General features: G+C 44.6%; 1 protein-coding gene across 1 annotated transcript in view; it reads right to left on the bottom strand.

The window, feature by feature from the left end:
- The window catches only part of LOC103778014 (ephrin type-A receptor 4-like), a 94,166-nt gene that overhangs the window by 15,405 nt on the left and 59,145 nt on the right, over positions 1-19,616 (bottom strand). Inside the window, 3 exon segments of the mRNA XM_008945586.1 lie at positions 3,668-3,779; positions 4,819-4,978; positions 6,153-6,277. Coding sequence (XP_008943834.1) covers positions 3,668-3,779; positions 4,819-4,978; positions 6,153-6,277 — 397 coding nt within the window.

Here is a 19,616-nt window from a genome sequence, read left to right as displayed (position 1 = left end):
TGCTGAAATGAGTATGAAGGAAGAGGCAGCAGAAATCTTACCCAGGGCCACACGGGACCAAGCCAGCTAAGGGGATTGCAGAGATGGTTTCAGGTATTATACAAAGTTGCTCGGAGGAAAGAAAAAAAGGAAAAAAAAAAACCAAACCAAAGATTCTGCATTTTAAGCAGGACCCCTTCGATTTCATTTTATTAACATTCAGGCACAGATGGGAGCTATGAGGAAACAAACAGGCTTTGCACAGAAGCATTTTAAGTAGGAAAAAAATGCTCTTTATCTTATTTATAAAAGTACAAGCACCCTAACAACAGACACAAAAAATCACCTTCCCCCACTAGAACCCAAAGACATGCAAAAAGAGAAGGGAAACAAAGGGATTATTGTTCAAGCAATATAATTGCAGCTTATTAAGTTTAAATAATACCTTCCAAACTAACTACCTACTTCCATTTCTCCCCGTGTCACCTGCTGACCTCTCCCGCTTGGCTGGGGGCAGGACGCCCCTGTCTGCCATTGTCTCCAGGAGCCCCACACCACAGGCAGCTCACCTGTGGGGCAGCAGGGGCCTTTGTCACCCACCTGAACCCCCTAATTCCAGGGATTTGGGCCATGGAGATTAAAGAGCCACCATTCAGGAAAAGAACACAGAAGCTTTCAGAAACGGCAGGGCTCAGAGGCACATGCAGATGTGCCTACCGGGCAGGGGGGCTGGGGATGAAGAGGAGGGTGTGAGTAGACAGTGAGGTGAAGCAGCACAGACCTGGTGCTGCACCAGTGCTCCCACCTCCTCCTCCCACACAAAAGAGGGGCTGGGGGTGCAGCAGGGCTCAGGTGCCAGGCTGGTGGACCTGACCTGACACCGTCAGCAAAGGTGCATCACATCTGGAGTACTGTGGCCAGCTCTGGGCTCCCCATGTCAACGGGGACAAGGAGCTACTGGAGAGGGTCCAGCAGAGGCTACCAAGATGCTGGTGGGACTGGAGAATCTCTGGGATGAGGAAAGGCTGAGAGCCCTGGGGCAGTTGAGCCTGGAGAAAGGAAGATTCAGAGGGAATCTGATCAATGCTGATGAACAGCTAAAAGGGCCCACAGGGAGCAAGAAGACAGGGCCAGACTCTTGTCAGTGGTGCCCACCGACAGGACAAAGGGAAACAGGCACAAACTGGAACCCAGGAGGTTCCACCTGAACAGGAGAAGAAGCTTCTTTCCTGTGAAGGTAGCAGAGCCTGGAGCAGGCTGCCAAGAGAGGTGGTAGAGTCTCCTTCTCTGGAGAGATTCCAAACCCTCCTGGATGTGACCCTGGGCACCCTGCTGTGGGTGACCTGCTGGAGCTCTGGATGATCTCCAGAAGACCCTTTCAACCCCACCATGCTGGGATTCTGTGAAATGCACTCAGCTATTGACAGAGCAGAAAATAAATCAATCTATCCATTGGAAGAATTGCCAACAGACACTTTTAGATGATCAGAGGATTCTGTAGGGACATCTTACTCCACCTCAGCCCTTTCCAAAAGTGGCTCTTTCTGTTCTTTCCCAAGTCCGTTCCAACTCTGTTGGAGATATTGTAATCTCACTCAATGCTCCTGCAAGGCAGGATTTAGGAACACTCAAGTTACCTCCTGCACTCCACTGTGTGGATATACTCATCTTAACCTCAGGAACTTTAAACTAACCTTTAGGCTGATTAGCTCTCAGGCTAACGCAAACACTGTGGTCACAGGATGGACCCAAACAGTTTGAGCTGCCTGAAGGCAAAGTCCTTCAACCCACTGTAAGGATGGATTTTGAGATTTAAGCAATGACTTGAAAAAACAGAATGCTAAATCAGTAGTAGCTGAGCAGGGTTCAAAAGTGGGCACCTACAGCATATGCCCCATTGCCACGACTGGCTCAGGCCTGCAGAGAGGCCACGGGTTTGACTGTACAAATGGGACTTTTAGGTCATGCCTAGATTACAAAACCTCCTCACAGGGACTGTATGGGCAGAAAAGCTTTTTCTCCTCTGAAGTAATTTTGGAACAAAGTATAATTATTTTGCTATTAACTTCTGCTGGTGTAGGAACATCATGAAATATCCCCAAAGCCCACACCTCTAAATGACATTGGTGAAGTGGTTAAAATCATTTGAGTAATCATGAGTATTAAAGCGGATTCTGTTTATTGAGAGCTGCTTCCAGCTACTGGAGAGCTGTGTATGGAGGAAGGCTGTTAACTAGGAAAGACCCACACGTCAGTATGCCCAGAGCAGTTTCACCATCCTAGTATCTCATTCCTCTCACTACACCTCTCCCCTTCCACAGCCCCCCTGAGACCCACGAGTGCAGGGCCTCGGGACACCTCTGAACCCATGGCCAGCAGGACACTTTTATCTCCACTCCACCAGTGCCTGGACCAGCTCTTTGTCCTTCTTGCCCACTTGCTCTTTGTTTTGTCTTTGTGGGAGTCGCCCACCTGTGGGCAGAGATAACTGAGGAGACAGCCTGGGTGGTGAGAGGACCTGCCCCAGCACCACGAGCCTGTCAGCTCCCTGGCTCCAGGCAGCCTTTCCTCTGACAGCTTTATGGCCGACACTAAAGAGAATCAATATGAGGGCAAGGGGTTGACATTTCATTTTCTAAAAAGTGATCCATTGAGGGCCAATCACCAAGTAGTGCTTATCAGCCTTGGGAAGCAACGGGTTTTTTATAGGGGGAGGAGGAGAAGGAATCATCTCCAAGCAGCTCGACAGGCTCAATTCTCCAAGGTGGCGACTCATAATTAGAAATCCAATGTATCCTGCTATCAATCCTGCCTTAAATAATAAAGTGATCAATAAAAGCGGAGAGGAGATTAAGTCATCAAGCTCAGTGATGCTATTTTCTGTTGCAATGGCTTTTAATAAACCTGTCTCTCTGCATTACATTTTCATATCTTCTGCTCTTCCTTCTTCCTGTCAGCATGGAGGCTTTGAGTTGAACATCCACCAGAGAAAGCTTCAACAAGGCATGTCTCCTCGCCAGGTATTACCATCAGTGGCTTAACTGCTCTTTAAGACAATTTTAAAGTAAGAGAGCAAATCAGGAGACATTTGTGCACTTTTATGGCTGATGCCATTAGACAGATCAACAGAGCCTGACCAAACGTGCATCCCTCAGACCCCAGGCTTCAGATGCAGCACTGATAGGTCCAGTTTTATCTCAGAACTGAACGGCTGTGGCTTCTGCTCTGCAGTCATACCCTCTCAAGCTGGAAGGACTAACCCAAAAAACTAATGCAGGCTCATACAGACCTACACAAAAATTGCAAGCATAGCAGCCCAACGGCATAGCTCACAACACTGCAGTTGTGTATTCCCTGCTATCAGGAGTCAGTCCAAGAAAACCTACTGTACCCATACCCATTAAACTTAACTTCACATTACACTAACCACAAATCTCTATCTGGCTCCCTTCTCAATGCCAGTTATTGGGATCAGCTTTGCATTTGAAGGGCAAATAGAGCTGGAACTATTGCCATTACATCACATGCTGCTTGGTACTAATGTTGAGAAGATCAAAGCTACATGGGAGAAGGCTTGTAATGCAAATGCACTGTTTATGATGCTAATCAAAGAATTTAGCTTTGTTTGGAGGAGACAAAAAGCTCCCTCATGAAAGAGAGAGAGGGAGAGAGAAGCTTAAGTTCTTACCTCCTGCTGATGACAAAGGCTGCGATGAGAATGACCACAAGAACAACACTGCCAGCCACTGAGACAAGGAGCACTGTGGGATTGGTACCATCGCCAATGATGGGGGAAGGAACTGGAGACAGAAAAGGGAGCATTAGTGTCAGACACCCTCAAAAAAATCAACCTAGGTAGCACTCAGTGAGGCCTAATGGCTTGTGAAGGCAGTTTAGAGTAGCACTCAAGTTTACTTTCAGGCCTTTATTATATAGTTATTTGACACTATTTTCCAACAGGGCCCTAATTAGCTGAAGACATGATGTTTGATAATGATTTTGGGAACTTCAGTTCACTGGGAACAAGGACTTCCTCTCCCTCTCCCCTTCAGCCTTGCTCAGAGGTATACCAGCTATTTTTTTTTTTTCCTTTTTAATTGCTTTCCACTCTTCTTTCTTCCTGCTTTTTCTCTCAGTGGGGCCAGATGATCACTCCCCAACTGACACAGAGAGAACAAGTTATTTTAAAATGTCTACCCTCTTCCTGCTGGATTGGATTATTTTCAGCTGTTAAAATTCTGAAGGGTGTTGCCACTTACTGGCATGACCTTAAAATGATTTAAGGAGATCAGTATGTCCAAAATAAAATAGGCTTAGTTACATTGCCTTCCCATCACCAGAAAGCAAACATTTTCGGGGCTAAATTTGCACGTTTCCTTGAGCAAAGTGAAAAGCTCTACTGACAATGCAATTTGAACATTCTGTCTTTGTATGATTGTCTAAGGAAAAGTGATAAATACATGAGCTGATGGGGGACACGTAAGTGATCTATGTCAATAGCTTGCAGAGTGGAGTAACAAGGTTCTATTCTCCTGCAAACAAGACAGCCCCAAAACCTGTACATGAAAAATAGGTACATGAATGTCTCAAGCACCAACAGCTTTCAAATGTTTATAAGGTGCCTGTTTCCACGCTGAAGTATTTTCATGGCTGGAATCTACAATATAGCATGCCCAAATAGATGGCTTGGGTTAGATTCATGGCATCCATGGAAGAATATTTTCCCAGAACAGACACACCACAGTCCAAGCACCCAGCGGGAAAGTCCCATCAGAGGGTCCAGTTACATCTGCACTCTTTGCTCAGAGGAGAAAAGAAACCAGTGGTGTTTGTCATTACCTGTGTTGGTTGTGAACTCAAAAGGTCCACTGAAGTCTCCATACCCTGCTGCCGTCCTGGCCCTCACGTGGAACACATAGGAGGTGAGGGGGTTCAAGCCTTTGATGTCCGTGTTCCTGGAGGCCGTCTTCACAATGCGGTAGCTGCGCTCGTTTTGGTCCTGACAAGGAGAGAACACAGGGGTGATGGTGTAAAAAACCACCTCCTTGCCAAGACTGTCCCGATGAAAGGAGCTGAGTAACAAGGATGGAATTCTCCAAATAGGTCCTGAGGGCCTTGCTCAGTGCCCCCAGCGTTGCGTGCTGCACGGAGCTCTGAGCAAGTCAAAAAAAGGATGATGAGCTGGGAGGTATGATGCTCATATATCACTGATTATTTAAGAAATCACGCAATGAAATCCTTTGGAAAATAGCCAAGCCTTCAATGTTTCAAGCTTCAAAGTTGCCTCTTGATGAACAAGCAACATTTTACTCATAAATGCTGGCACTTTATTTTTCCTCCTATCAGCCAGGAGACATATAAAAAAAAAAAAAAAAGATAAAAATATTTTAATAAAGAAAAGACTTGGAAAATGTCTTCTAGAAAGGCCAACTTAAAAATTGTTCTATTTTCAGCCAGAAAATCTATCAGAAAATGCAATAATCTAGCTCCCCTGCCAATCAGACACCTTTTTCTGTATGTGTTAGAGAAGCAAATAGTGATAATCTTTATCAAAAAAAAATCAGAAGTATGCATATGTGTGTGAGAGAGCCCACACACAAACAAGAGCAGGTAATTGTTCATTTTTGCAGAGAAACTTCAAATAAAATATCTCTCTTCGTAGTTCCACACTTGAGAAGTTATCTGCAGGAATAACATCTCTCTCTAACTTGGAAAGTCTGAGGAATGTAATTTTCTTTCCTTATTCTCTATTAAAAGTCATCCAGCCCACGCTATCACTCGAAGCAGAAGCTATTGGCAAACAGATCTAATCATTATTACTGTGTTATATAGTTCATTATTATACTTCAGTCTATGAAGTAAAGCTAATGTCTCACTTCTGCCCAACATTATTGATTCTCATTATAAATATGCTTGCTACAGAAGCTCAGTTCCTAGGTAGGAAAAAAAAAATAACAAAATAAACTCGTACCATACAGCTGGAACAGCCTATAAGTCTTATTCTTTCAAGTAACCATTCAAGTGCATGAAATCCTTAATTGGATTTTATTAAACTGAACCTATGTGGTTTCAGCTGATGGAATCCTATCTGGAAATAAACCGTAATTGAATGAAGGAAGAAGCTCCCCCCCAGCCCAGACAAATCCCCTTGCTTGGCCACTTTTGAATGGTACCTTCTCATAGTATTTGACTTCGTACTCCAGGATGACTCCATTTGGCCTGTCAGGTTCCAGCCATGCCAAGGCAACGCTGTGCCTTGTTATCTCCTTAGCTTGGATCAAAGCAATTGGGGATGGAGCTGTCAGAGGAAAAAAAAAAAAAATATTAGCAATAATTTAGTTACAAACAAAATATTAGCAATAATTTAGTTAGAATGAGGAACACGTATTTTTAATCATAGCTTTCACAACACGAGCGCTTTTAGAAATTTTATTTTTCTTGCAGGGCAGAGGTTAGAAGCATTAAGGGTCTTTCCTGTTTTCTCTCACAAAACTGCAGTTAATCCTCTCTAATAAAACGTGTTCTTGGAGTCTGGGCAACACTAGACAGGTGGGTTTTGAAGGAACAGTGCAGTTGCCCAAACACCACGATGCTCATGACACCCAGGTCCAAACCTTGTTGAGAGGCTGAGGTGCTAAAATATTCTGCCTTATTTTTGTCCTTTGTTAGGCACAGTGAATAGACTTGTACTTTTGGTTTGGTTCACAGCAATTCTCTTCTTCCACCTCCTAAAATTAACTGATGTTGCTTCATTAGCTTTTTGCTTTACAGGAACAATGACATTCCTGAGGGACCAATCTGGCTTTCTCTAAAGGTGAGAAAATATTGCCACTGAATTAAGTAAGACCAGAATAAAGCTGAATACACATGAATTCGGATCCTCCCATGAAAACCAGGAAACTTGTATTTCAGGAGTCTGAGCCAATTCGTGCTTCCTAACTTGCCCTGCTGCGAGCAATCCCTGGAGAATGGGGAAGCTCAGTGGCCGAGGGACAGATTCTGGCTTTGATGGCTCCTTCCCAGCCAGAAGATATCAGATGGGTCCATCGTGTACCCAAGCAGCATCGTCTGACCCCGTCCCACGTGGCACGATATGGATGCGATGACCAGAAGCAGCAGGACCACGCTGCCAAGGGTAAAACTCTACCTAGCAACACGCTAAACTCAAAGATCCTTTAAACTGTATCTGTGTGCAGTAATAAGGGCTGCAATGAAGAAGATAATGGCAAACATCTCACTGTGCAACCCGCACTTTCAATAGAGCCCCCGCTAACGCTGAAGTTCAGGTTTTTGACGGGCTGGAGGACAATGCTGCTCCCTTGGCCTGTGATAGCAGCAGATTCATGGCTGCGCTGGGGGAACGGGTTTTCTAAAGATTTATGAACCTGGCTGCCCCTCTCTTGCTGTTATGTTGTTGTGTGGTCACGTCTCCAGCCAGCTGTTATCAAGCTCTTTTGATGCTGACAATAGCTGGTATAAATGGCGGAGTCTCCAGGGATAAAAAGGGACATTCATGAAATTTTTAATCTTATCTAACAAAGCTGTCCTGTATAACCAGAGATTAGAGGTCTTCCTAAATTGAATATATTTCTTCTTTTGTCCCCTGAAGCCATAGCCACGTTGCTCTCCCCCCCCCCACCCCCACTATTCTTTCTCCTGGCCCCCTTCCCCCCCCCCCCCCCCCCCCCCATTTCTTTCTGTTTCTTTTCCTGCCCTTAACTTTGGATCGACAATCCATGAAAATGTTAAGGGTAAAAAGTACCCTTGAAACATGTATCCTTGAAAACTACCCAGAAAGACAAATAAATAAAACAGTCACAAGAAATGAAAGGAAAATTGAATGTTGAAAGCCTCAAACCTACTTGACCATATCAGACAGTTCTGATGGAAGTGAAAATAACCAGCAGACGCCGCACAGTCACAAAAGGGTGTCTCCTCTTGATGTGAAACCATCAGGGAGCTGCTTCCTGATTTACTAGTTGACAGTTTGGCATCTCTGTTAGAAATGCCTCCAGAACCTTTCTCTCTTTTTCCCTGTCTGTCTCTCACATGCAAAGGCAAATCCTGGATGACAGAGGAGACTATAAACGCAGCCAACAGGGAGGATCCAGGTGTGCTCCATCACTTTAGATCTGTGGCATGACTGAGAACCTGCTTAATAACCTCCAGAGAGGATCAGACCCTTTTCCTCTTCCCCTTTGCAGTAAGAATACTGCTCAGCTATGAAATTAGAAATCAGATTTGTTGCCCTAAAACACACACATGCGTGTGACGTTACTGATAAACCAACTGGAGAGGAACCTGATTCCCTGATCAGTGCCTCATGCAGGGCAGACAGGCAATTCTTTCCACTGCAAATCTGCCACTTATGCTGGTCTGGCCTCAAGAATTATACAGAGAAAGTTCACTTTCTCTCCTTTATCCTCTTTTTAACCTCCTTGGTTTGCCATTTCATTTCTGCAGGCGTTTATGTTGGAATTTAGCTAGTCCTTCAATATCGGGCTGGAAAGTGCTGTATGAAAACACATTTCTGCTCTGTTGTAAAACGGCTGTTTGCAGCAGCAGAATACACATTAACTACCCCTGGCTGTTGTCAAAGAGGAGTAGCTGTATACAGTTTAACAAGCACTCTCTTACATCTCTCAAAAACAGGCAGCCCATCTTAGGCACTGCACCGTACTGGAATAAACAACCTGCTCCTGGCCTCCAGGACACGCAGAGGACGTGGACATCAACTCCATTGTTACTCCTCACGATTACAGTTGTAAGAATGACCCCATTTTGTCCTTTTTTTGTCCTGTATTCTGCAAATGAGCTATTTGTCTCTGAGTTTTTGGTTGTGTTTTGAATTTTGAGCCAGTCCCACCTCTCCATGTGCTACCCAGAAACCCTAAGGGTGGAAAAGTCCAGCTACAGGATGAAGCACCAGAATTGCAAAAGGCTGTCCAAGAGCTCTTTGACATCTCTGTGGCACACACTTAAAATACTCTGTGCAACAGAACAGTGATCTGCACCTCTGTGCACCATGAGGACTGGGCTTAGTAGCCACAGGGAGCACCACAGTTATCCCACTGCATGGAAGAAAATCCTCCATAGCCAGTTCTCTCTTATTTCTGCAAACAGCCCTACAAATCACATTTCTTGTTTTCCAGGATCCACCACCTGAGCTAGCTGAAAGAGCTGGAAGAACATCAGGTCTGTGTCTCCTTGGACATATTACCAGAAGGGTATAAGAGTCTGGTCAGTATTGTCCAGGACAAAGAGGATATCACCACTGCCAGCTCATCATTTCAGCTTGATGGTTGGACTTGATGATCTTAAAGGTCTCTTCCAACCTAAAGGATTCTATGGTTCTATGATCACGGCAACCCAGGCAGCAGTCACAGCCTTCAGGGTGAGCTTCTGAAAATCATTTATATTCTTTGCTCTTCTCCCTTTTGCCTTTAAGTTGCCTCTTAGGGGTGAAGTTATACAGGTAACAGGTTGTCCAATGAGGCTTTGATCATAAGCAGAATAAAAGAGAGAATCTTCTCCTATATGCGTGGGCTAACAGCTCATCATATCCACACATTCCTACACAGAACAGACTGAGGACAGCTTAACCAAAAAGAACAACGGACACGACTCAGATGTTTGCAGTAAGATCACATAATACTTTTGGAAGAGGGCAACAGATCATTTCTTCTTTCATTCTTTGCACTTCCCTCCTCCCTACTCCCTGATATTTGGAAAGGAACACTACAGGAGAACTTGTTTCTCCATCACTGCTGCTTACAGCAGCGAGTTGTTCTCTCCCACGTGCACAGACCGTACTCAACAAGCACCATTTCTGCCAGAACAGCCCATTCCACAGGGAAGAATGATGAGGTATTTTGATGCCTAGAAAGGGGTCTCCTTGAAGAAAAGCACCAAGTGTAGCCTTCTCTAGTTCAAAGCTCAGCAGTTCCTCTCCCTTAAAAACCCCACTCCCTACTGATGTGAATGGTGCAATTTTCTTTTATCTACTTCCTCAATAACCTGCCATTAAACACCTACTAGTAGTTTTATTACTGCGGTTCTGAGCTTGTGGCCTACAGAGAGAGCAAGAGCACAGATGTACTACAAAAACTTCACCCAAATGCCATAAAGCCATATCCCAAGGCTAGTGAGTGCTGAATTGTAACAGTTTTGAGGCACTTTAAAGGATGGCAGAAGCAGAGTGTCAGCTTTTCATTACTGGTTCAAATTAGGAGAGGAGGGAAAAAGGGGGGAAAAAAAAAAAAAGGAAATAACTAGATGCAATAAAGTCTCTGGCATGTAGGCATCCATGAGTGAAACCAGCCCTTTATAAACCTACAACACATGAGCATTTGGATATCAAAGATTCCCAATGCCCAGTGTTGGAGTGAAGATGCTGCCTTAACCACAGCAGGGTTTACTTTCCACTCCCCATGATTTGAATTTAAATGGATCATGTTTACTCAAGGGGTCTTCCACTGATTGAAAAATATACCCACAGTTTGTACATTATCTCAGCTAAATTCAAATAACATATTTAAATTTAATTACTTGAAGCTTAGGGGTTTTCATGCTTTTCTTTTTTCCCTCAATTGAACACAACAACACTTATTTATTCTTATCAATGGCTATGTGCTTTGTCAAGCATCAAAATTAAATGCTTGAAAGCACTAATGATGTTACTGTGATTAAGGGTTTTTACCTTCCAGGGTAGATACTAAAAGCCTGCTCCATTATTAATTACTAAAAAAAAAATATTTCTGAGAATTAATGCTGAATAAAAGTCCTTTTGGAAATCAAAACAAGACAATAAAAGATATTCTGTTAATTGGGACAACACTCATTTAAGGTAACATGGCACACTTCAGGGTTTTTCTTTGTATATTTACCTTGTAACGTTGTGGGGTTTTACATGGGATTTTGCAATTTATATTATCAAATAATCTCCCACCAGGAAAAAGGATGTATAACACAGAAAATCAAATATGGTTTTAATCATTTCTAAAGGCAACATTCTCCAGACCAGATTCTGGCAATTTTGTTCATGTAAGAGAGTAACTTACTCTACTAGCTGTCACAGTGACTTCAAATCAAGCGAAGGGAGAAGCATCCAACCCTATTTGGTTACACGGGCCAGAATAAATTAAAAAGAAAGCAGTTCTGCTCTTCCCTAAAAGGCTGGTGTTCAGTTCTGTGTCCCGCTGGTCCCTTTTACCCGCTCCTCTCTCTTGTCCAGGCAGAAATACTCCTGCTTCAGCGTAACACCAGCCCCGTGCTGAGGACTCCCTTGCAAAGGAGAACGCATTCCAGCACGACCAGCCGTCCAAACACATGCAGAGCACGTGTGTAAGCCCTGTGTGTAAAGGATGGGCCCATGGAAGGCTTCTGCCCATGTGAACCCATGCACGCACCCATGAGATGTCCGTGCTCGTCTGAAGAGCTGAGCAGGAGCTTGGCAGCTACGCCTTTCTCCTCGGGACCAGCAAGGGCCTGTGGGCTGGAGGAGTGCTGCAAAAACTAACCACATGCTTGCTTTTTTTTTTTTCTTCATTATTCCCTCTGTGTAAGTGGAGCGAACGTTTTTACTAGTGATGATTGGGCCAGGTTAGGACTTGGACAAGGATCTAGAGGCCTGATTGCTCAACCGAGCCACTGGAAGCTTACCAAGACATTCCCGAGTCTTCTGTCTTCCCACCGTCTGCCTCTCCCTCCCCCAGGAACGACGACTGGCAGGGAACACCTCCCAGCTTGGAAGCCGAGACACGCCAAGACTCAAGCCAGCAGTTCCAAGCTTTAGCATCTGAAGCAAAGACTTTAAATCGGGAGTAAAGCGCCCGAGGTCATCCGCCCACGCGTGAAAATCCTGGCCGAGGCAACACGGGGCGGCCTGACAGCTGAGCATGGCCTCTTTCCCTCAATCCCTTCCATCAGACCTAAAATTCCTCCACTAAACTTTCCCTCCTCCTTACTAGAAACTACACTGCTCGGGAAAAGCCCCAGCTCAGCCAGAGGATACTCTCCTAGGACACCTTCATCCCAAAATGAAAGCAACAAGCCATGTTCCCTTTCTTTTCGAGCCCCACAAGCCAGGCTCCCAAACCCAGGGACTAGCTCACACCAGTTATGTTTGTAATGATGGGTTCATAAAGAAAGGGGCTAGAAAATGAGATTTTAAAGACTGTTAACACGGCATTATTATGTTTTAAACATTTCCTCTGTCTTAAAGTTTTCATTTCTTGCCTCTCCCAAAAGAACCTGCGCTGCAAATCTTGCCAAACCACAAAAGCTGGCTCTGACTTGCATCAAATCAAAAGCTTGAAGGAAAACCCAAGCTCTTAGCAGCAACAAATAGTAGTAGTTGAGGATTAGTCAAGTGCTGTATTTTTACCACCCTACTCCAGTTCTAGTTCTTGGAGATGTGCAGTAGCTGCTGAGGACCCACCAAGAGCCCGTGTTGTTTTCTGGGTTGCCCATCCTGTTCTGTGCCAGTTTTAGCACAGATTGCCTCAGCATACCAGAACTGCTCTAATTTAGATCAATTATAGGAGCTGAGGTCTGACCACAGTTCCCTGTGGTTTACATCAGGAACTGCAACGAGACGAAGAAGATTCTGCACACCCAGGAGACGTCTCGTCCTGGCTATTAATTTCTGAGGACCAGCTCTCAACAGCAAGACAGTATTTTCAGATACTGGCCCTCCAATTCTGAAGGCCAAATAATGATGTCAGCTAATGCAATGCAGGTCTGGAGCGACTCCAGAGATCTGAATCTGCAACCTGCAACGCCAAAGATTGCCTTAAACCCAGAGACTATAGAATCTACATAGCATTTAGCAAGAGGCCTCTACTACAGCTCAAGCACAGGGTCTGTTTAGTCTGAGAACTGCTTGTTTTCTTTCTGCTAGCTTGCAAGGAAATCTTGTTGGCATGTTCTGACAAGGATAACTTCATAGCTGCCAACAGAAACATGGCAGAATACTGTCTATTTCCTGTATGTATGAATGCCAGTTTAAAACAAACAGGAAAACAAGTCTTTCAGTTGGAAGGCAATTTATAAAAATCTGCCTGAATATTGCATCCACTTAAAAACCCCAGCTCCGAAACATTTCTAAATGCTTAAACTGGAATGATTAACACGAGAAGGGTGAATGTAAGCTGCGCTAAGTATTGCTCTAAGAAACTCCAGAGCTAGAAGCAATTTGTTAAGGATGGGGAATTAGTCAACTGCTGCCTGACCTGAGCGGGTTCGGAGCCGCTGGTCACAAAGCAGGTCACGCTGCAGTTACTCTTCCCTCTAGTTGAGGTTAGAATCTCACCCAATATAAACAACAATAAATTTTGTAGCCTAAAGAAGCCAACACTGATGCTCTGCTGCATCATGTTGGATTGAGAAAAGCAGAGAAAATGGGCCATGGAAAAAGAGAGACTGATGGAACTCTGCCAGTTCCTCCTTTAGGCCTCAGACCAGCCACGCTCAGAGGTAGGATCCCACGACCCAAATTTGGGTTGAAAGCTTGTTGAACATTCAGTAATCATCTTCTTACCTCCATGACGCTGGCCCAGCAAGCACAGACTGCCAGAAACCAGTGATGCTGGGACACAACGTATAGCACCCCAGGGCAGGGTGGCTCTGGGGGAGCCAGGATGAGAAACTGGAGACCATAACCTCTAGTTATTGAAACAGATAATCATGTTGGAAACGAGGCATTCCTCAATAAGTAGGATTCCCCAACAGCTCCGAAAAGCAGTTTGGACCAATCTGACCAACTTATCACCATCCCCTGAGGTCAACTCTGCCCCATGCCCTGCTGTTGCCCCTCCAGGAAGCACAAGGTAGCCACCAGAGCTAATTCCTCCCCAGAAACAGCCTGTCCTTCACCTTTGTGCTGACACACAGGAGAAGGATCTGCGGAGCTGCCTTTTCAAAACAAACTCCACCACTCCCCCTCCAGCCCCTTCCCCAAGGAAATCAAAGCTGCCCTCAAACACCCAGCAGACACCCCCAGACAAGACCCCCGTCCCACTCTCTAAGCCCTTCCTCAAGTCAATCAACCCTCCAGCTACTTCTCCTCCCACTTTCCCACCCTCCTGCCCACAGTCAGAGGAGTTAAGACATGTCTGTGTATGCTTCATGAGTCAACAGACGAGGAGGGGTAAGAACTCTTCCTAATTTGTATAAGACCAATGAAATAAGTTAATCTGTTTGTGCCCTGCAAACCACTTATGTGCTGCTTTCAAACCACTTACTATAGCTTATCAACAACCCAAAAAACAACACTGAAAATATCAGCCCTGCTCTATTAATAACTCAAAGGGGCAACCCTTTGTCTCACATGGCAAAGAACAGCTCTCAGCTGATGCCTCATGTCTCTGTCTGTTACAGAGAGCCTCAATTCTGCTCCTTGGTCCTTTCTTATTCTGAGCATGTGGTTTTCCCAACAGTTATGGGATAAATGGGGCAAAATGTGTGATGTGGTACCCAGGACTACACATCTCCTAATGCTGTTCTCGGTTCTCACACAGTTATTTTTTATTTACTTGAAACACAGATGTCTAGTTGATAAATATATGTGCTAAGTAACTTCCTTTGTCTCTTACTTTCAGCATTAAGAATATTAGATTTTGTAAAAAGAGCTGTTTAAAAGCCTTTTTGAAATCCAGACAAAGAAAAGCCTCGTCCCTCTCTGCCATTTAGATGCTCTGGAAATACTGAAGTGTCTTCTAAACAAAATAAACACATAAATGTTATGACTCACTTGGCTAAAACAGCAATGGCTATTTTAATAAATAGTTTTGGCCACATTGTCTCATACTGGTTTCTGAAGTGCTACAGGAATAGCATAGAGTTGGACTTTGCCATTTGGGTTTCTCAGATCAATCACCCAAAGTCAGAAACAGTGAGAGTCTTGGGTGAAGAAAAAGACAATAAAATTATAACCATTTTACTTCAGCTGTGATACACACCTCCAACAGCAACTACAGCCTGGCTCGGAAATGTGTCCTCCTGAGCCTGAGGCACCCAGGAGAACCAAACCCCAGGACTCACCTGACAATACAAATCACAATTCCCATCTTAATGCTTGAGAGTAAAAAATTGTTTTGAAGTCACCAAAGGTAAAGAACTTCAACCTTTATTTCCTTTAAGCTCTCTCACACAGAAGCTGGTGTAGAAGGTTTGCTTTTATGTATTTACATTTCAGCTGAATGACCTATAAATTTTAATTATAGTTGATATTCAGAGCGTTCATCTGGAACTCTGGTAAAGTACCTTCTGTACAAAGGTTAGATGGATTTGACATGATATGATCTCTGCCTCTGGGCTATTGAGACACTCTTGAGATTGAATCAAGCCTTAGGTTTCCTGGGCTCACATTAGCAGCACTTTGTGAAGGGCACTGGTCTGACAGCACTGAAGAGATCCTCAGCTCTTCCAGGATGCTGCAAGACCCCCTGCCATACTCCTCATCAGAGCTCCACTTCCTCAAGGGACAAAGATACTCTGTGCTTTTGGAAAAGTACCACCGAGAACTGGACTGCAGCACGTCTAACTCCCACACTTGGAGCTCTTCCACCAGGTCCTCTCACTGGAACTGAATTAAGCCCCTTTTCCTCCATCCACAACGTGCAGACCTCTTCAGGAAATTAAAAATCATTACGAGACCTGATGAGAGAGAAAATAATTTTCTGCACGCAGTGTTGCTGCAAAAACCAAAACTACCTAAAGTTTGCTGTTCAGTTGAAAAAACTAAAGCGATGACGGACAAACTGGGGAAGACTCTTAAGCTTCCTGAAACACATAAAACTTAAAATTAAAATCTTAGTTCATGATGTCAGAAACCAATTACATCATAGGTGGCACGTAATTAAACTTATAAAGAGGTTCCATTATTTTGGTTTTTATGGCGGATACTGAAAAGTAGTGCATTATTCATTGAAAAATTGTGTCAATTAGAAAAAAACCCAAATGGAATAAGCAATTAAATATTAAAAGGTGGCTGCCTCAGTGGAAAACAGTCACAAGGATAATTGGTAAAGTTTCCTGTGCAAGGCAAGTGCCATTACAAAGTCTGAACAATTTCAATTATTAAAAAAAAATAAAAGAAAAAAATTAAAAAATCAACCTCGGGAGGTTATGAAGGTTTGAAGTTGTACAAAGAAACCAGCCATGTTTATATCCTGGAGAAGCACTGAGCTACAGCCTGGCCAAATAAAAGCCTGTGAAAACAATAAACCCAAATTAGCTCAGCCATCTCTAATCCGAGTCTGGACCTCCGTTTTCAGTCTCAGGCTCACAGGAGGACACAGAGAACCTGCCCTGACTCCCAAGGAGAAGATCAGGGCCCCAGAGGGAACTGAGAAGTGCACAGGAGCCCGGGGACCCAGAAATCCCCTGGATTTCACACTCGGCTGCCTCCATATTCCAGTCACCTTCTGCCTTACTTCTGTGCATGCACAATATCCTGATAAACTGGAAGGGAGGCTGCAGCCATTCCATCTGCACTCCCTTTAATGCTAAGAAGGACAAATGGAGGCTGATTCCAAGGAGAGACTGAACGAACACAGTATGTCACTGAGACAAGCACAAGCTTCCCAGGGAGCCATTGTCATGGCTTGCCTTGAGATCATGCCTTTATTTGTTTGCTAAAATAAATGGACATCACACAAAACTCAATTCATACATGAGGCATCTCTTCCAGCCCACTCTACCTTCCTAGCTTGCTTAGCCAAACACTGTCTCGTTCTATTAGCTATTGATGGGACCATTCACTGGCACACAGAAAATTAAAAATAATAAAAAGCTAATGAAAAACTTCAGTGCTTTCCTTTGAGTCTTCAGCAGAACTGAAAGACATTTATATCCAAAGCACATTACAGTCTAAGGGTTCTTCTGGCTATAATAATCCATGGATACTTTCAATGGATTTTAATAAAGACAAACCAAAGAGGTTTCAACAGAACAGTACAAGTATTAAATAAAAAAATCTAAATCAGTCAATTGTCTTTTTAAGACTAGGTGACAGAATTTGAGAGCGGGGATAAAAATCTGAACAAATTCTGCAGGAACAGTTCAGAGGGCTAAGATAAAAGTTATCATTTCCTTTCAAATTAACTATAGGGCTTTCCCATAAGGGATGTTTTGCCATACAAATGACCAGAGGAACAAAACGCAACCGTCTGCGCCTCCTGCATCTCTCTAGATTGTCTATAAAACAACAAAGCCAAAAATCACCCTCGACTTTTCTCAGCACCAGCTGACAAACCACAACTTTTCAGCGGGGCCGAGCCCGTTCTCAGAGCGCCGTGCTACGAGACCCGGGGCTCTGGCTCTTGAATTTAGTAATGAAGGCAGATTACCCTAATCGAAGGAGACGCCATGAAATCCCTCCAGTGGCCGGAGGAGAGGCCGGGCGTTGGCCCGCTTTGTCCGGGAGGGGAAGCCCACTGGAGCCCCGCCACGCCAACAAAGCGCTCCCTGCACGCCAGTTCACACGTGGGGCTAAATCTGAAGTGACATCTCTGGATGAAAGGAGCAGTATTCACTCGTGTGCTCAGCATCCTGATGGCCGCCAAAGGCTGGCAAACGTGATTAGAGCTCCAGCAGGCATGCCACAGCTCTATTTAGTCCCCGCGGTTTGATGCGATGCGATGCAAAAAAAAACCCCAAACGATTGAAAAAATAACAGGCTGCCCTGGGATGGCATCTTGGGAGTATGATTTCACAGGGATGGAGGGACCTGACACACAGTTTGCGGCAGAAGGATGGAGAATCTGCACCAAAACTGGCTGCTCTGCCCACCCTTCGGGTCAGCTCAGCACCCTGCCCTCCGAACTCCAAGGCAGGGCAGAAATTTGGGGCTTCAGGGTCTGGCGGTGTTTATTTGTGCTCCTCTGCATGGCATTTTAATTAGTAACTGTGGGGATTTCAGACCTCTGAATGGACACACAGGGGCAGTTGTGCAGCCTGGCTTTTGTGTTTCCACTCCCTCAAAAAAATCCTGCTTGAGGACATCAGCAGGGGGTTAATGGAAGCTTTGATAAAGTTCTCCAAAGCCTTTTATTGTTGCTCAACTACAGACCGGACTCTGCTGTCCCTCTGGCTGCTTTCCAATTAATTTAGTCAGCTGCAAACAACGAGAAAATTTAGAAGCCCATCTAAACATTTGGTAGCCGCAAACATTCTTGGGCAAAATCTCCTTCCACAGGAAAATATTTCCTTGCCAGCTGCTGAAGGCAAGGGCTGAGACGATGGCAAGCTTCAGGAACGTGAAATGTCAGCACGCTGCCAGCAAAAGGAAACACGCAGTTAAATAGCCCAGAGGAAATAAAAGCTGCAGGACCATATCTTCATCTCTCTCAGTTTGGTACCTAGTCACCTGTACCAACATCACTGCATCTGGAATTTGATCCGATTTGATGTCTCCCAAAAGTAAATTTGGGTAATTTAAACATGGTCAATGCTACCCAGTCCCAAAATTCAAGACCTTTTTCCCCCAGGACGATCTGTAACTCACCTCCATTTTCCATAGCAAACTGTGAGACCTTTTTCAAAATGCAACCAAACTTCTATTGAAATGCTGCAATTACTTCCTGGCTCTATCTGCCATGCGACTTGTCTACGCTGTTCACTGAACCCTGAAGCTGGTTATTTACTAAGGATCTTTAGAAAGTGCTTTTTAATTTTTTTTTCCTTCCGACTAAGACTTGCATCCCCCACCTTGAATACAAATTCATGGAAATGGGTGGTGCAGGCAGCTTTGCCAGCAAGCAGGCAGTTGTTATTTTAATTATTATTTCTTTGTGGAAAGCTGTAGTTACCTTAAAATAATAATTTAATCCCTCCCAACAATAGTTTTCCCGGTTTTGTTTTTAAGAAGGGAGCACGTATGCTTAGAACTACACATTTATTATCCACCATCAGTTAAAGCCTGTGCAAGAACACAGAGCTTTGCTTTTAATAAGAAACTCCCACTGGCATCTGCCAGCTTGGAGAAGCTCCTTACTCAGACGTGTTGCCTTACACACGTAATTAAATGTGCAGCAGAAGAAATCCAAAGTGGTCAACACATGACACCTCTGAGAAATCTCACGCTCAACACCGACTTTGCCCATCCAAAGCATTCCTAATTGTTCCCTTCCGTGCAATTCCCAAATTTCTTGCGCTGGGACCACTTATCTCCTCTCTAGATCTCCCACTGCGTTTATATTTGAAAGGTCTGTGGTTTCCCAAAATACATTATTTGGTTTGCTTCAGAAGTCCTGGCGGTAACTCCTTTCGATGTAAATCTCCAGGCAGCAAAAGCCAAGCCCCAGCTCCGTGGGAGAAGCAAAGCGAGGGCAGAGGGGGCAGGTCCTTGTCCTGCCCAGCCTGGCAGGTCACCTCACTGATGGCAGGTCACCTACAACGGCTGACACCGTGTCCCAGCCCTTCAGCTTGAAATGGAGCCCAGGAGGCGGGGTGTGGGGGGACTGCTGCTTGTGCCCAGCAGATAAATGTGAAGCCTTCGAAGCCACGCTGGTTTTGAATCAAACCGAGAAAGTTGCAGGCAGCCAGCCTGGAATTCTGCAAGATGCTGCAACAAATCACTCGGAGTGTCACGCTCACGGATCACCCCCTTTCTCAGGTCCCTGCTCACCAGCTCT

The sequence above is a fragment of the Merops nubicus genome, unplaced genomic scaffold, assembly GCF_000691845.1.
Source record: "Merops nubicus isolate BGI_N331 unplaced genomic scaffold, ASM69184v1 scaffold9200, whole genome shotgun sequence".
Lineage (NCBI taxonomy): Eukaryota > Metazoa > Chordata > Aves > Coraciiformes > Meropidae > Merops > Merops nubicus.
The sequence above is the reverse complement of the archived record's forward strand: the minus strand, read 5'-3'. Positions and strand labels throughout refer to the sequence as shown.